This window comes from Chelonoidis abingdonii, chromosome 6 (assembly GCF_003597395.2).
Source record: "Chelonoidis abingdonii isolate Lonesome George chromosome 6, CheloAbing_2.0, whole genome shotgun sequence".
NCBI classification, from domain to species: Eukaryota; Metazoa; Chordata; order Testudines; family Testudinidae; genus Chelonoidis; species Chelonoidis abingdonii.
In genome coordinates, this window is record NC_133774.1 from 102458136 (window position 1) to 102471865 (window position 13730).

Below are 13730 nucleotides of genomic sequence, written 5' to 3' on the forward strand. Positions count from 1 at the left end.
TGCTGTTGCTTCAGGCACTGCCTCCAGCAGCTCCCAATGGCCGCGGTTCCCTGTTCCTGGCCAATGGGAGATGCTGGGGGCAGTGCCTGAAGCAACAGCAACATACACACCCCGTGTCCCTGCTCCTCCATGTTCCAGCCACTTCCTGGAGTGGCGCAGGGGCAGGGCAGGCAGGCAGGGAGCCTGCCCTGCCTCCGATGCACCCCGGGCCAGAGGCCATCCCCCAAACCCTTTCGGCAGTCGAACCCCCTGTCCTGACCCCCTGCCACACCCCTCCTGCACCCCAACCCACTGCCCTGAGCCCCCTGCCACACCCCGACCCCCTGCCATACCCTGCACCCAGAGCCCCCTCCTGCACCCCAGCTGCCTGCCGCACCCCTCCTGTACCCTGACCCCCTGCCGCACCCCTCATCCCTCCTACACCTCACACCCTAACTCCCTGCCCTGAGCCCCTGCCACACCCCTCCTGCACCCCCTGGGGGCAGGGAGGGGACAGATTTGGGTGGGGATTTCGGGGAAGGGATTGGAATGGGGGCAGGGAAGGGGTGGGAAGAGGCGGGGCAGGGGCGGAACTTCATGGAAGGGGTGGAGTGGGGGCGGGGCCAAGGGCAGTGGGGGGGAGGTGTCAGTAATGCAGCCCTGAGGCCAATGTACTCGTCCTCATGCGGCCCTCGTGCTCATTTGAGTTTTAGGGATTGGTTTGTGACAGCCTTTTATATATTGTTTTCCATTCCACTCACATACGTCTGGGATCATACCTGATTACAATCTCAGTTCTCATTCATATTTGAGAGACTAATTTTAGGGTCCTGGTTGTCCGTATGTGGTATTCGGTTGACGATACATTACACTTCCGAAAGTTAACCCAAAATCTCTTCATAAGCCAGCCTGCTTGTTCACAATTGTCTTCAAGGAAATAGTTCAGTACTCCCAATCCGTAGGATCTTGGACTCGCCAGCACCAGAGGCCAAAGGGACCGACGCCCCATTTCCATAAGCAGTAAAAACATAAGGGTTTTTGAAGGGTTTCTAAACATGGCCAGCCTGCCTGCCATCTTCAGTGGCTGCCACTTTCTCCCAATTAGAGGCAGACTTGGTGCCTTTTGCCTACCCAATCCTGCACTCTGAGGCCCGGGAAGGTGTGTGATTTTTGAGTATTCAGGTTTTAGAAGCACTTCCGGATGGTGCTAAATAAACCCTCCCCATCATATATGTTTACACATGTACACACGCTACTCGCCCAAGAATTTTCTTAGGATCTTCAATATCAGCATATTCAGAAGAAATTTCCAATCCCTTCTTGGAAAGGGAACCTTTGAGTTCATGCTACAAGTCAAAATAGGGAAGAGATTTTATTCCAGGCACTTCCTAAAAAAGACAGAAGGTCTCCACCTCACTCAGGACCTCAGGGAAATGAATCAATATCTGAATTTTGTTAATTTAAAAAATAAAAGTTAAGATGATCTGCCTGGGTACCATCATGCCCTTTGTAGAGGAAGGTGACTAACTAGATACACCTCTACCTCAATATAACGCTGTCCTCAGGAGCCAAAAAATCTTACCGTGTTATAGGTGAAACTGTGTTATATTGAACTTGATTTGATCCGCCAGAGCACGCAGCCTCGCTCCCCCTGGAGCACTGCTTTACTGCATTATATCTGAATTCATGTTATATTGGGTGGGATTATATCGGGGTAAAGGTGTATATGTATGTTTTTGAACCTTTGCAGATACATGCATGTACAATGCAATACTGTCCAAGCACTTGAAGTATCTCAAATTTGTCCTAGGCAACAGCACTCCCAATTTCATGTCTTGCCATTTTGGCTATCATTAGTAAACAAATGATTGATGGTAGTCATGTCCTGTCTACGCACTCAGGAAGATATCTATTTCCCTTCTTGGATGATTGGTTTATCAAGAACTTCACTCTAAAATGTGTCAGAAGGTAAATCCATGTCACCAGTGCCATCACTAAGGTTCTTAATAAAACTCAAAGACCTAACTTACGCCAAGCAGACAATTGGAGTACATAGGATCCTGCTAGACACAGCACAACTCAAATCCATCTGCTCCAGAACAAGATCCAGGGCAATTACCATACAGTCAGAGTCTAAAAGAACCACTAATTGACAGTTCAGACCATTATATGAATGCAGGGCCATCCTTAGGCATACGCAGAATATGCAGCTGCCTAGGGGACCACATAATTTAGGGCACCAAATTTCATGATGCCCTAGACAGTTGCATGCTGCATATGCGGTGCTGGCTCCTGCAGCCAGCCTGATCCCCCAGCCTGCCCTCCTGTTCCACCCTCACCTGCCCCCATTCGACCCCTTCCCCCAGACCCCTGCCCCTGCTCTGCCCCTATTCCACTCCTTCCCCCAAGCTGCCTCCCCCAAGCAACATGGCATGTAGTATTAGCAGGGATACTGGAGCCGGCAGAAGGGGTCTGCCCCACCCCCACTCTCACCAGCGGCAGCGGTGGGAAGCAGAGTGACCTGGCCCCAGCCCGCTCCGCTCTGTCAGCTCCCAGCTGCGTTGCCCTCCTTCCCACTGCCGCCACTGGTGAGTGCAGGGGTGGGCCTGACCCCTTCTTCCAAGCCCCTTCCCCCAAGCAACAGAGCTGGGAGCTGGGAGAGTGGAGCGAATTGGGGCCAGGTCGGTCTGCTTCCCGCTGCCACTGGTGAGTGCAGGGGGTGAGCCCGACTCCTGCTGCCGGTGCCAGGACTCCCACTAATTCCCCCTACTGCACTGTGCCTCCCTGCCCCCGTGGTCTTGCAGCCCTTAAACGCAGCCCCCCCCCCCCCCCCGGTGGAGGGCCAGGCCCCTGAGCTGAGTGGCCGCTCCCCCCGTGGGGGGGGAGGGGCAGATGCTCAGGCTACATAGGGCTCCACCATAGGTAGGGATGGCCCTGTATGAATGTTGCATATGGTAAAACTGCAACAGTATTTGTAGTCCCTATGGTATTTTTCCACAAGACCCTGAGATCCCAATGGAAGTAAGCCAACCCATGGACTCCAGTGTTGCGTGTATATTACAGACTATCCTTGGGCCTTTCTGGCCTGATGAAAGTTTGGGAACAATCTACAATTAAAAATGAACTTCCAGGTCATACTGGCTAGGTATGCATCCAGCTTACCTAGACTAACTCCAGGTATAGTTGGTAGCCATTTCAGCATATGATAACTAAACTGAAGGTAGGCCAGTGTCGCTTCAGTCCATTATTGTCAGGTCCATGTGGGGCTTGACACTTTCAAAACCTGCATTAAAAGCTTCTTGTGTCATAACATAATAATATGGTCCTTACAAAGCTGACGAAACTTTATCTTGAAACAGTTAATTTCTATTTTATTAAATTTCTTACATGAAAAATCATTTTGCTAGTGTCAGTTACTTCAAAGAGTGATTGGGCTTCAAGTTCCAGTGGCTGATCCACATGTATATTAAAATTTACAAAGATGGGAGGGTGCTACACACTAACTGGATGCTACTCTCCAAGGTGGTATCTGTGTCTGCCTTAGTGAGACTGATATCCATTCTTCTAATGCACTTGCTCAACTCAATGAGGCTTTTCTCCATTAATTCAAGGTTAATAGGTCCGTAGGTCTCTATTGGAAGCAGACAAATGGTAAACTTCCATATACCACTAAGGAGTATTAAACCCAGTGACAATTTTGCAGAGAATCAAAATGCCAAAAAGTCAATTTCTCTTGTGCATTGGTGGGTACAGTCTTGAGGTGCAAAGTGCTTGGAGCAGTTCTTTCTTTAAAATCTCTTTTGTGAATGGGGGACAGGACTGATATAAATATGCAATTTGCTTATAAACTGGATTTAATCAGTCAAAGAACAAAATGTTTTGTCTGTTAATGTGTTTGGGGCTTTTTGCGTAATTGAATCAAGTCTACACAGGTGTTCACTATGTTTTACTGTGTGCTTTACTCAGTTTGCTTCTGTTATTTCTAAATATTGTATTAGGTCATTTTCTTTATCTTCATTCTTACCCTCTAATTTGCTGCTTGTCAGAATGTTGCTTTACACTAGAAGTGAATACATTTTTTTGAATGTCACTCTTTTATGAAGTAGGAGTCAGTCAATTCCTTAATCTAGTGCCATATCGATGAATTCCTCTTCTCTTTTAAAAAAATATTTGGTTCAGAGTGCAAAAGTCTTAATGAGAGAGAGGGCAGATTCTGCTCTTCCAGAAAAATTCTGCTTTAGGCTTTCTGGTCTTGTTTGCTGTGTGATATTATCAGGAAACTTTCTGATTAGGATGGAGTCAGTCAAGATTAGGAAATAGCATATACTAATGACAGCTAATGGCTTTTTGTTAAAGCGTTATTAAGGTAGTATGCAATCAAATGTGGAGTTCTACATTCTTTCAGTTACATTTAAGTTTCTCACTGAGCACGGGTGGAGAAGATAGCAACAAAGAAGAAAGACAGCATGAACTGATTCCAGTTCAGTCCGTGAACCTTCTGCTGAAGAGTATTGGTGCTACGCTCACAGATGTACAAGATGTCATCTTCAAGTATGTTGACTGTATAGTTTTAAAACTTATTTATCAGTATTAAATTAGCACTTTCAACACTGGGAAATTCATTTTGTTCTGCTCTAAATAATGTGGACTTCTTTTAGGTTGGCTTTCTTTGAACTCCGCTATCACTTCTGTACTACACAACAACTACAATCAGCAGTTATTAGGCATTATTCAAAACAGGTTAGTCTAAATTAATTTGTGTACTTCTTTGTTTAAATACAGTATATTATATGCTGGAGCTACATGTCAATGTACTGTATTCTTTTCTGGTTTGTATGTTTATATGCACACTTGTTAAAGAAGGGAAGTGAAATGAAAATATTTGGTTGGAAACAGACTAGTAACCTAGATTATGACTAGTATTTTTAGAAAACTATTCTTAAAATAAGGCTAAATATCATCTCAGCTTAATAGGATACCAGTTTTAAATCTAGCCAAATTTAATAAAAAATAGTTTAACGGTACTGTATTTGCCCCAAGCTTTACTGCCATTTTTTTAGTTTACATTTTCTATGACTTAAAAGTGTTGAGCCACCTGAACTGATAAACAGACTGAACAGGGAAACTGATACTGTTTTTTGTGAAGCAGATTCTGTGACGTTTACGTTGAATGCAATAGTCCCATTGATTGCAAAGGTACTACTCAGAATAAGATATTTCTTGACATGAGTAAGGGTGGCAGAATCAGCTGCATAGAGTATCGGTGGGTAAAGAGTGCAGTGAGTAACAGGGTATCACACTGAAATGGATAGTATGAAGTAAAACAGAAGTAACACTAGGCTCTGAGTGTTTTATCTCAAATTCAGTAACTTCTGAATTGTGACTTCTCTCCAGTCCAATGGTTTTGTTAAAGTCTCTGCATTTCCCAGACGAGATGCCTCCAGAGACTGCCACAGGAGTGGGTCAGTGCTGTTCAGCACTTGAGACGCAACAAGCTGGTTCATCCTTGTTAATCAGGCACTCCTCAGAGGCAAATCTAAAAATTCATCCCCAGCTTGCCCAGCCTCTAAAAAGAAGAGCACCACAGTGCTTAACTCTGACATAGCAAGAAATCTGACATCCTTTCTGACTCTCCCTATCCTCAACAAGAGGGTTTGAATTCCGCTGAGTATCTTACCCTACATTGTTTTATCCAATTACATATCAGAGTGAAACAGCAGTGATATTCTTGACAAAGGACATGATAGTTCCTGCCAAGGGAGAAACAACCTTTACTCAACTTTCCTACCAAGGCACCCAAACAATCTTAACTCTGCCTTGTAGTGATACAGTGAGAAAAAGAAATAGCAAATATGTATTTTTCATCTATTCTGGGATGACAAACACTAATATGCATTAGTCATAATTGTGTGGTTACTTCACATAATTGTGTGGTGTCACTACAAGGCAGAGTTAAGGTTGTTTGGCTGCCCTAAGAGGGTATTTCCAATTTTTATTATATTCCAATTTCTTTTTAAATTTAACCATAACCCTGAATTAGGTGAATTCTCTTTGTTTTGGGGGATAATTTTAACATACCTGAAATATTTTTACCCTGACTCACTGATCTGTACTCTCAACTTTTAACTCCATTTTAGCATAGTTTTTGTCTGGAAGCACTGTATGTAATTGTGAATCTTTAAGTACATTACTATATTCCAGCTAGAAACCACTCACCTAATATTGAATGAAAAATATACCTTATTTGTTAAAGTAAAATTTCTATGCAAACTATATACTTTTGTAATGTTTTTACTTCAAAATTGTTTTCATTTTAGGCCATTAAACAAATGTATGTTCTTCTTCTTGGCCTTGATGTTTTGGGCAATCCATTTGGATTCATAAGAGACTTGTCTGAAGGAGTGGAAGCATTCTTCTATGAACCTTACCAGGTAAAACTGCCATTTAGCATCTTATGAAACATAATACAGTTGGTAAGCTACTTAGATGTTATTTGAAACGTAGATATATTGTAAGGCGCTTTCATTTTAAAATCAGGCTTAAACTTTTAAATGCCATTTCTAGGCGATGTATTCAGTTCTGCCAAATCCTAGTATAATACTAATTATCAGGAAAAATGATAACAAAAATTTGTGTAAATGCAAGAAGGGAACAGCCTTTTCATACTTCTGACAAGAGACTATTCTTTACACCAGGAGCAGGCAACCTATGGCACGCATGCTGAAGGCGGCACACAAGCTGATTTTCAGTGGCACTCACAATGCCCGAGTCCTGGCCACTAATCGGGGGGGCTCTGCATTTTAATTTAATTTTAAATGAAGCTTCTTAAACATTTTAAAAACCTTATTTACTTTACATACAACAATAGTTTAATTATATATTATAGACTTATAGTAAGAGATCTTTTAAAAACGTTAAAATGTATTACCGGCACACAAAACCTTAAGTTAGAGTGAATAAATGAAGACTCAGCACACCACTTCTGAAAGGTTGCTGGCCCCTGCTTTACACTAATTTATTCTAAAGAATATCAAGGCCATAACAATTAGAAGAAAGCGTGGCTGAATTTTGTTATATTGTTGAAGTATACTTTTTATATAAAATATGACATTCAGGTAAATTACTGTTTTTCAGATAAGATTATTTCCTTTTTCTATAAACCTTTCTCTCTCCCCCCCCCCCCCCCCCCACCTTTAGGGAGCCATCCAGGGTCCTGAAGAATTTGTAGAGGGTATGGCACTCGGTCTTAAAGCACTAGTAGGGGGAGCGGTAGGTAAGCTGTAATATGTTTATACTTTTATCTTTAGTTAATAGTGACCACATAATCTTGTGTACTGTGATTGTGTTAAGTAGTTCGTTTCACTTTTACATAATGTTTAATTTTTCCATAGGTGGATTAGCAGGTGCTGCATCAAGAATCACTAGTGCTATGGCTAAAGGAGTAGCAGCAATAACTATGGATGAAGACTACCAGCAGAAGAGAAGAGAAGCCATGAATAAACAACCAACTGGCCTTAGAGAGGGCATCACTCGTGGAGGGAAAGGCTTAGTGTCTGTAAGAAATATCACTTTAGAAAAAATAAGCAACTTCATCCAATTTATCTATATAGACTTTATTTTAATCGTGCAGTTGTAAACTTATTGCCAAAGTAGGGTTGTAATTGTAAACTGAAAATATATTCAAATTATAAAGGAAGTATAGGAGCAGTGAAGATCATTGGTTGTTTCATTAATTTTCCATGGGTCTTAGTATTACCTCCAGCAGAACTCATGTTTTGAATTACATTAAATCACAATTAGCATTTTTATAAAGTAAGACAAATACATTCTGAAGACATATGAGCTACAATTGTCTGTTTCTCCCCATAGGGTTTTGTTAGTGGCATAACAGGAATAGTGACTAAACCAATAAGAGGTAAGTATAGTTCTTGTGTATCAGCAGTGCATATGTTCTTGATTCTAATATTTGTTGAGATAGGTTGCAAAACACACTGCATACCAGATATGAATCTTTTTGTTTTATACTTCAAACTTGATTGACTAATTTTTGAATGGACTATCCTATGTAATGACAACATTGTGTAATTATTAGGGTAAATTAAATTGTGCTTTTTATAAATCAGTGAAAGTAGAAAAATGCGATAGTGACTGTTATAAAGTTTTCAAGTATTTAGAAAAGAAGGTTTATGAATATTACTACAGAAAGATGTTTTTCTTTTAATTATTTCTAGGAGCCCAAAAAGAAGGAGCAGCTGGTTTCTTCAAAGGTGTTGGGAAAGGTTTAGTGGGAGCAGTAGCCAGGCCCACAGGAGGAATCATAGACATGGCAAGCAGCACATTTCAGGGTATTAAAAGGTACAATATAGAATAGAATAGAATAAAAACAGAATAGCAAATATCATGAAAGACTAGTACTGATGCTAAAATGAATATATTCTGTAATTGTGCCTTAGTACTTTTTCAGGAGCTTTCAACTAATCATTTGTCTCCAGTGGCACAGATGCTTCAGATAAATAGTTCTTCTTCAAGTGATTGTTCATGTGCATTCCAAGCACCAGCGAGAAGATTTTCCCTTAGCAGCGTCTGCAGGGTCAGCCCTGGCGCCCCCTGGAGTGGCGCCTCCATGGCACCCTATGTAGGGGCCCACCAACCCTCCATCTGCTCAGTTCCTTCTTACCGCTGATGACGGCTAGCTGGAACTTTGCTCACTCTTGCAGCAAGCCTTGCAGTGTCTTGTCTAAGTGTATATAGTTGTTTCCTCTCTCATAGTTGAGAGTTAGTGTTAGTTGTAGATAGTTAATAGTTGTTGGGGGGCTTACCTCCCCCAAAGTACTCTTTGCCCCGCTGGGGCATGCCTGGGTTCCCCGGGTTTAAGCTCCGCAAGGACTGTGGGAAGTTCATGCCAAAGAGTGACCTGCACTCGTCCTGCCTGAGGTGCCTTGGGGAGAACCACCAAAGACACCAGTGCAGTATCTGCAGGAGATTCCGTCCCAGGACTTTCAAGGACAGAGAGCAGAGATTCAGAGTGCTCCTGATGGAGGCGGCTTTATGGCCACACTCAGACCCTGAGCCTGCCAATCCAGCGCCCAGCACCTCATCCTTGGTGCGCAGCGCTCCGGCACCACTAACAAGACAGGAGGCCCAGTCTAAGACCTCTAATTCCTGGCACCGGACAGACTCGGGACATAGAAAATCAGCCTCCATGCAGCACCGATCACCATCTACGGTGCCGCGAAAAAGAAGAGGCCAGTGAGGAACCGATCACCCCACCAGGACCTTAAAAGGCCGGTGGCATCCACGACTGCAGTGGGACTAGCCGAGCCACAACCGCACCCTCCCAAGGTCCCGTTGACTCCCACCCCGGTGGCAGTGCGGTCGAGTCTGGACCGGTCCAAATCCCTGGACTTCAGCGAGGATGTGCGTGCCCCATTGATGCCGGAGGTGTTTGAGGCTGCCTCTGACTTATTAAGCCTCCCGGTGCTGGCCTCCCCACACTGGTGGAAAGAGCTGCAAGATACAGCCCGACACCCGATCCAATCAACGGGCAAGCTGGCCATGATGTCACCCCAGTCCCCACCCTGTGCTGCATCGGCACAGAGACACCTCCCTGGCAACAGTGGGTACTGCTCCCCCTCAGTCCTCCTATTCGGAGACCTTGGACTCAGGCGGAATTCTACTGCTCCAGTAGATTAAGGAGCAGGAGGTTGGCTTCTCAGGCAAGCCAACAACCTTACCCAGCGCAGTGGCAGCAACAATGGCAGCCACCCTCTCAGTGGCCGGTCTAGACTCCCTGGGCCTACCATCGGTCCCTGGGACAGGTGCACAGCCCATGCTCCAGGTCTAAGTTGGTCTGCTTGACATTGGTGGCTCTGGGGCAAATGCCTCCAGCACCGGCACCACTGTCCGACAGGAGTGTGTCTCAACGGAACCCTGCACCGCCTAGTCAGACACCGGCACTGACGGGGACCATGTTTCTGATGCCACAGGCACTGCCCAGCACGTCTCGTCATTCAGTGCATCCTACATCCACACCGGCTGCGCAACCAGAGTACTGTGTGCCGCAGAACCCTGCAGAGGCTGAGGGTACAGAGGAAGGTCCTTTGCAGGTGATCATCTCCTCTTCCTCTCCGGATGAGGCGGTTGTGGGAACTTCAGCGGCACCGTCCCTAGAGGACAAGCAGGTGCTTCAGCAGCTACTTAAGCATGCCACTCAGAGCCTGGTGATCCAAGTGGAGGAGATTGAGGTGGATATAGATCCGATGCTGGACATCCTGGCCCCCTCGGGCCGTCTAGGGTTGCCCTACCATTGATCAGAACTGTAGCTGATATGTCCCACACCTTGTTGCAGATGCCAGCTTTGTTGGCCCCATGGCCAAAAAGACAGAGAGGTACTACTTTCTACCCTCCAAAGGCCATATACCCACCCTCCCCCAGACTCTCTGGTTGTGGATGCGGCCAACCAAAGGGAGCATCAGGGTTTCCAATGGTCTACGTTGAAGAACAGGGAGGCCAAGAAGTTGGACATCTTTGGTAGAAAGGTATACTCAACGGGGGGTCTGCAACTACGTATAGCCAACCAAGAGGCAGTAGTGAGCCAGTATGGCCATAACATGTGCTCAGCCTTGTCCAAGTTCGCTGAACTCCTCCCCCAGGAATCAAACAGAATTTTCTGCTTTGGTAGAGGAAGAGAAGCTAATTTCCCGGGCATCCCTCCAAGCAGCCCTGGATGCAGCGGATGAAGCCTCCTGCACGGTGGCAACTGGGCTGGTCATGCGGCGGGGAGCCTGGCTTCAGGTCTCAGGCCTTCCACATGAGGTCCAGCAGACCATCCAGGACCTCCCCTTCGAGGGGCCCATGCTCTTCTCTGAGAAGACGGACAAGAGGCTCCATAGCCTAAAGGACTCAAGGGCTACCTTACGCTCACTAGGCCTGCACACCCCAGCCACCCAACGCAGGCAATTGAGGCCACAGCCAGTTCCACGGCCGTACCAGCCCCAGTAACGTCCGGAACCCTCGTGTAGGCGAAGCAGAAACAGCAGAAGGAGGCAACAACAGCCCTCCAGTCAGTTGTCCGGCCAACCACGGCCTCCGTTGGGGCCTATACCCCAAATTTGATGTTGCGGCCGAGGACGACCTACCAGTCTGGAAGCTGGATCCTACCAACCCTACATTTTCGTCACGTCTGTCCCCCTTCTGTCGTGCCTGGTCCCGAATCACATCGGACAGTTGGGTGCTCTGCACAGTAGAGAGGGGATATTCTATCCAATTCTCCTCCCCGTTGCATAGACATTATCTCAGGTTCATAGTGGGCAACGCCCATCTCCAGTTCGCAGTCTTGCTTTTCGGCCTGTCAACGGCCCCAGGGGTCTTCACGAAGTGCATGACAGTTGTAGCAGTGTTCCTGTGCAAGCACAGAATTCAGGTGTTTCCCTACCTGGACGATTGGCTCATCAAGGGCCACTCCAAGGCACAGGTGGAGGCTCAGGTGGTCTTTATCAGACAGACCTTCCTTGAGCTTGATCTCCTTTGAAAAAGTCTACCCTGTCTCCTGTCCAATGGATAGAGTTCATAGGGGCAGTTCTGGACTTGACGCAGGCCAGAGCATTCCTACTGAAGGCCAGGTTTTGGTCTATGTCCGACATCATCCTCAATCTCCGCCGTTTCCGGACCATCACAGAGAGGAACTGCCTCAAGTTACTGGAACATATGGCTACGTACATCTATGTGGTGAGCCACGCCAGGCTCAGGCTGCGCCCTCCTTAGTCCAGGTTAGCGACTGTGTACCAACCAACCAGGGACGTGCTGGACTCAGTGGTGACGCTTCCCCAAGTGGTGCTGGATTCCCTCCAGTGGTGACCCGACCAACGTATGGTCTGTCTGGGAGTACCCTTTGCCAGCCCTCAGCCAGCCTTTCCTTGGTGACAGAAATGTCGGATCTGGGGTGGAGGGCGCATCTCAGGAATCTCAGGACTCAAGGCCTTTGGTCCCCAGAGGACCTCTCCCTACACATCAACGTCAGGGAGCTATGGGCTGTCTGCCTTGCCTGCCTCACTTTCAAATCTCAATTGGCGGGTAAGTGCGTTGCAGTGCTCATGGACAATACCTCGGCGATGTTCTATATCAACAAACGGGGGTGCACGCTCCTCTCCCCTGTGCCGGGAAACCCTCATGTTATGGGACTTTTGTGTATAGAAGGCAATTCACCTAATGGCATCCTACCTCCCGGGGGTGCAGAACAGACTGGCGGACAACCCTCAGCTGCTCATTCCATGGTCACGAGTGATCCCTTCACCAAGACGTGGCACGCTCAATCTTCCGTCTCTGGGGTTATCCCCAGATAGACCTGTTTGCCTCGAGGGACAGCAGGAAGTGTCGAAGGTTCTGCTCCCTCATGGGGCGCAGTCCAGGGTCTCTAACGGATGTCTTCCTCCTCTCGTGGAAATGCGGCCTGCTTTACGCCTTCTCTCCGATCCCCATTGTACTCCTCGAGATACACAGGGATCACGGTCACGTCATACTGATAGCGCTGGTGTGGCCGTGCCAGCATTGGTACACGTCGCTGCTGCACATGTCGATATAGGCACCCCTCACATTGCCCCTACTCCCAGACCTGATAACACAGGATCAGGGCCACCTCTGCCACCCGGACATGGAGTCACTCCACCTCACAGCCTAGATGCTCCATGGCTAAACCCAGTGGAAATGTAGTGCTCGCAGCAGGTCAGGCAAGTCCTTCTCAGTAGCAGAAAACCTTCCACCAGTGCCACATGGCCAAGTGGAAACGTTTTTCCATCTGGGGTGAACAGCAGGGACAAGCTCCATTGCTCGCCCTGATCCTTCTCGTCCTTGATTACTTACTCCAGTTGAGACAGCGGGGACTTTCCCTCTCTTCGGTTCGGGTCCATTTGGCGGCCATCTCTGCGTTCCACCCAGGAGCTGAAGATCGTTTGGTCTTCATAGACCCATTGGTTTGTTGCTTCCCCAAGGGCCTTTCGAGCCGCTGGGTACGTGCTCTTTGCTGTATCTCTCCTATAAGGTCGCATTCCTCGTGGCCATCACCTCAGCCAGGAGGGCCCATTGGAGCTCAGAGTGCTGACATCTGAGCCTCCATACACGGTCTTCCACAGAGACAAAGTCCAACTCAGGCCACACCTGGCGTTCCTTTTGATGGTGGGCTCCCAATTCCACATGGGTCAGGACATTTTTCTCCCAGTGTTCTACCCTAAGCCACACTCCTCCAACGCAGAGTGTAGGCTGCATTCCCTGGACGTTCGCAGGGCCCTAGCATTCTATATTGAATGAACTAAACCGTTCAGGAAATCAACCCAACTCTTTGTAGCTGTGGCCCACAGGATGACGGGGCTCCTCGTCTCTTCACAGCGTATCTCCTCATGGATCAAGGCTCGCATCCGAGAATGCTACAATCAGGCCAAGGTGCCTGCCCCGCCAATCACAGCCACTCCACAAAGGCACAGGCCTCTGCCGCAGCATTCCTGGCTCAGGTCCCAACACAGGAGATATGCAGGGCTGCCACATGGTCCTCAATCCACACATTCATGTCACACTATGCCATCATGCACCAGGCTACAAACGATGCAGCCTTCAGCAGGGCGGTGCTCCAGTCGGCAGTGAACTTCCACTCCACCACCTAAACTCAGGCTTGTGAGTCACCTGCTTGGAATGCACATGAGCAATCGAAGAAGAAAAAACAGTTACTCGCCTTTTTGTAACTGTTGTTCTTCAAGATGTGG

At 47.1% G+C, this 13730-nt stretch overlaps 1 protein-coding gene across 4 annotated transcripts in view; it reads left to right on the forward strand.

The window, feature by feature from the left end:
* The window catches only part of VPS13A (vacuolar protein sorting 13 homolog A), a 339425-nt gene that overhangs the window by 294919 nt on the left and 30776 nt on the right, over positions 1-13730 (forward strand). For all 4 annotated transcript variants that reach the window (XM_032790455.2, XM_032790457.2, XM_075067294.1 and 1 more), the window contains 7 exons: positions 4385-4530; positions 4638-4719; positions 6297-6410; positions 7177-7252; positions 7371-7534; positions 7849-7894; positions 8211-8334. In XM_032790455.2, coding sequence (XP_032646346.1) covers positions 4385-4530; positions 4638-4719; positions 6297-6410; positions 7177-7252; positions 7371-7534; positions 7849-7894; positions 8211-8334 — 752 coding nt within the window. The remainder of the gene's footprint in view (positions 1-4384; positions 4531-4637; positions 4720-6296; positions 6411-7176; positions 7253-7370; positions 7535-7848; positions 7895-8210; positions 8335-13730) is intronic.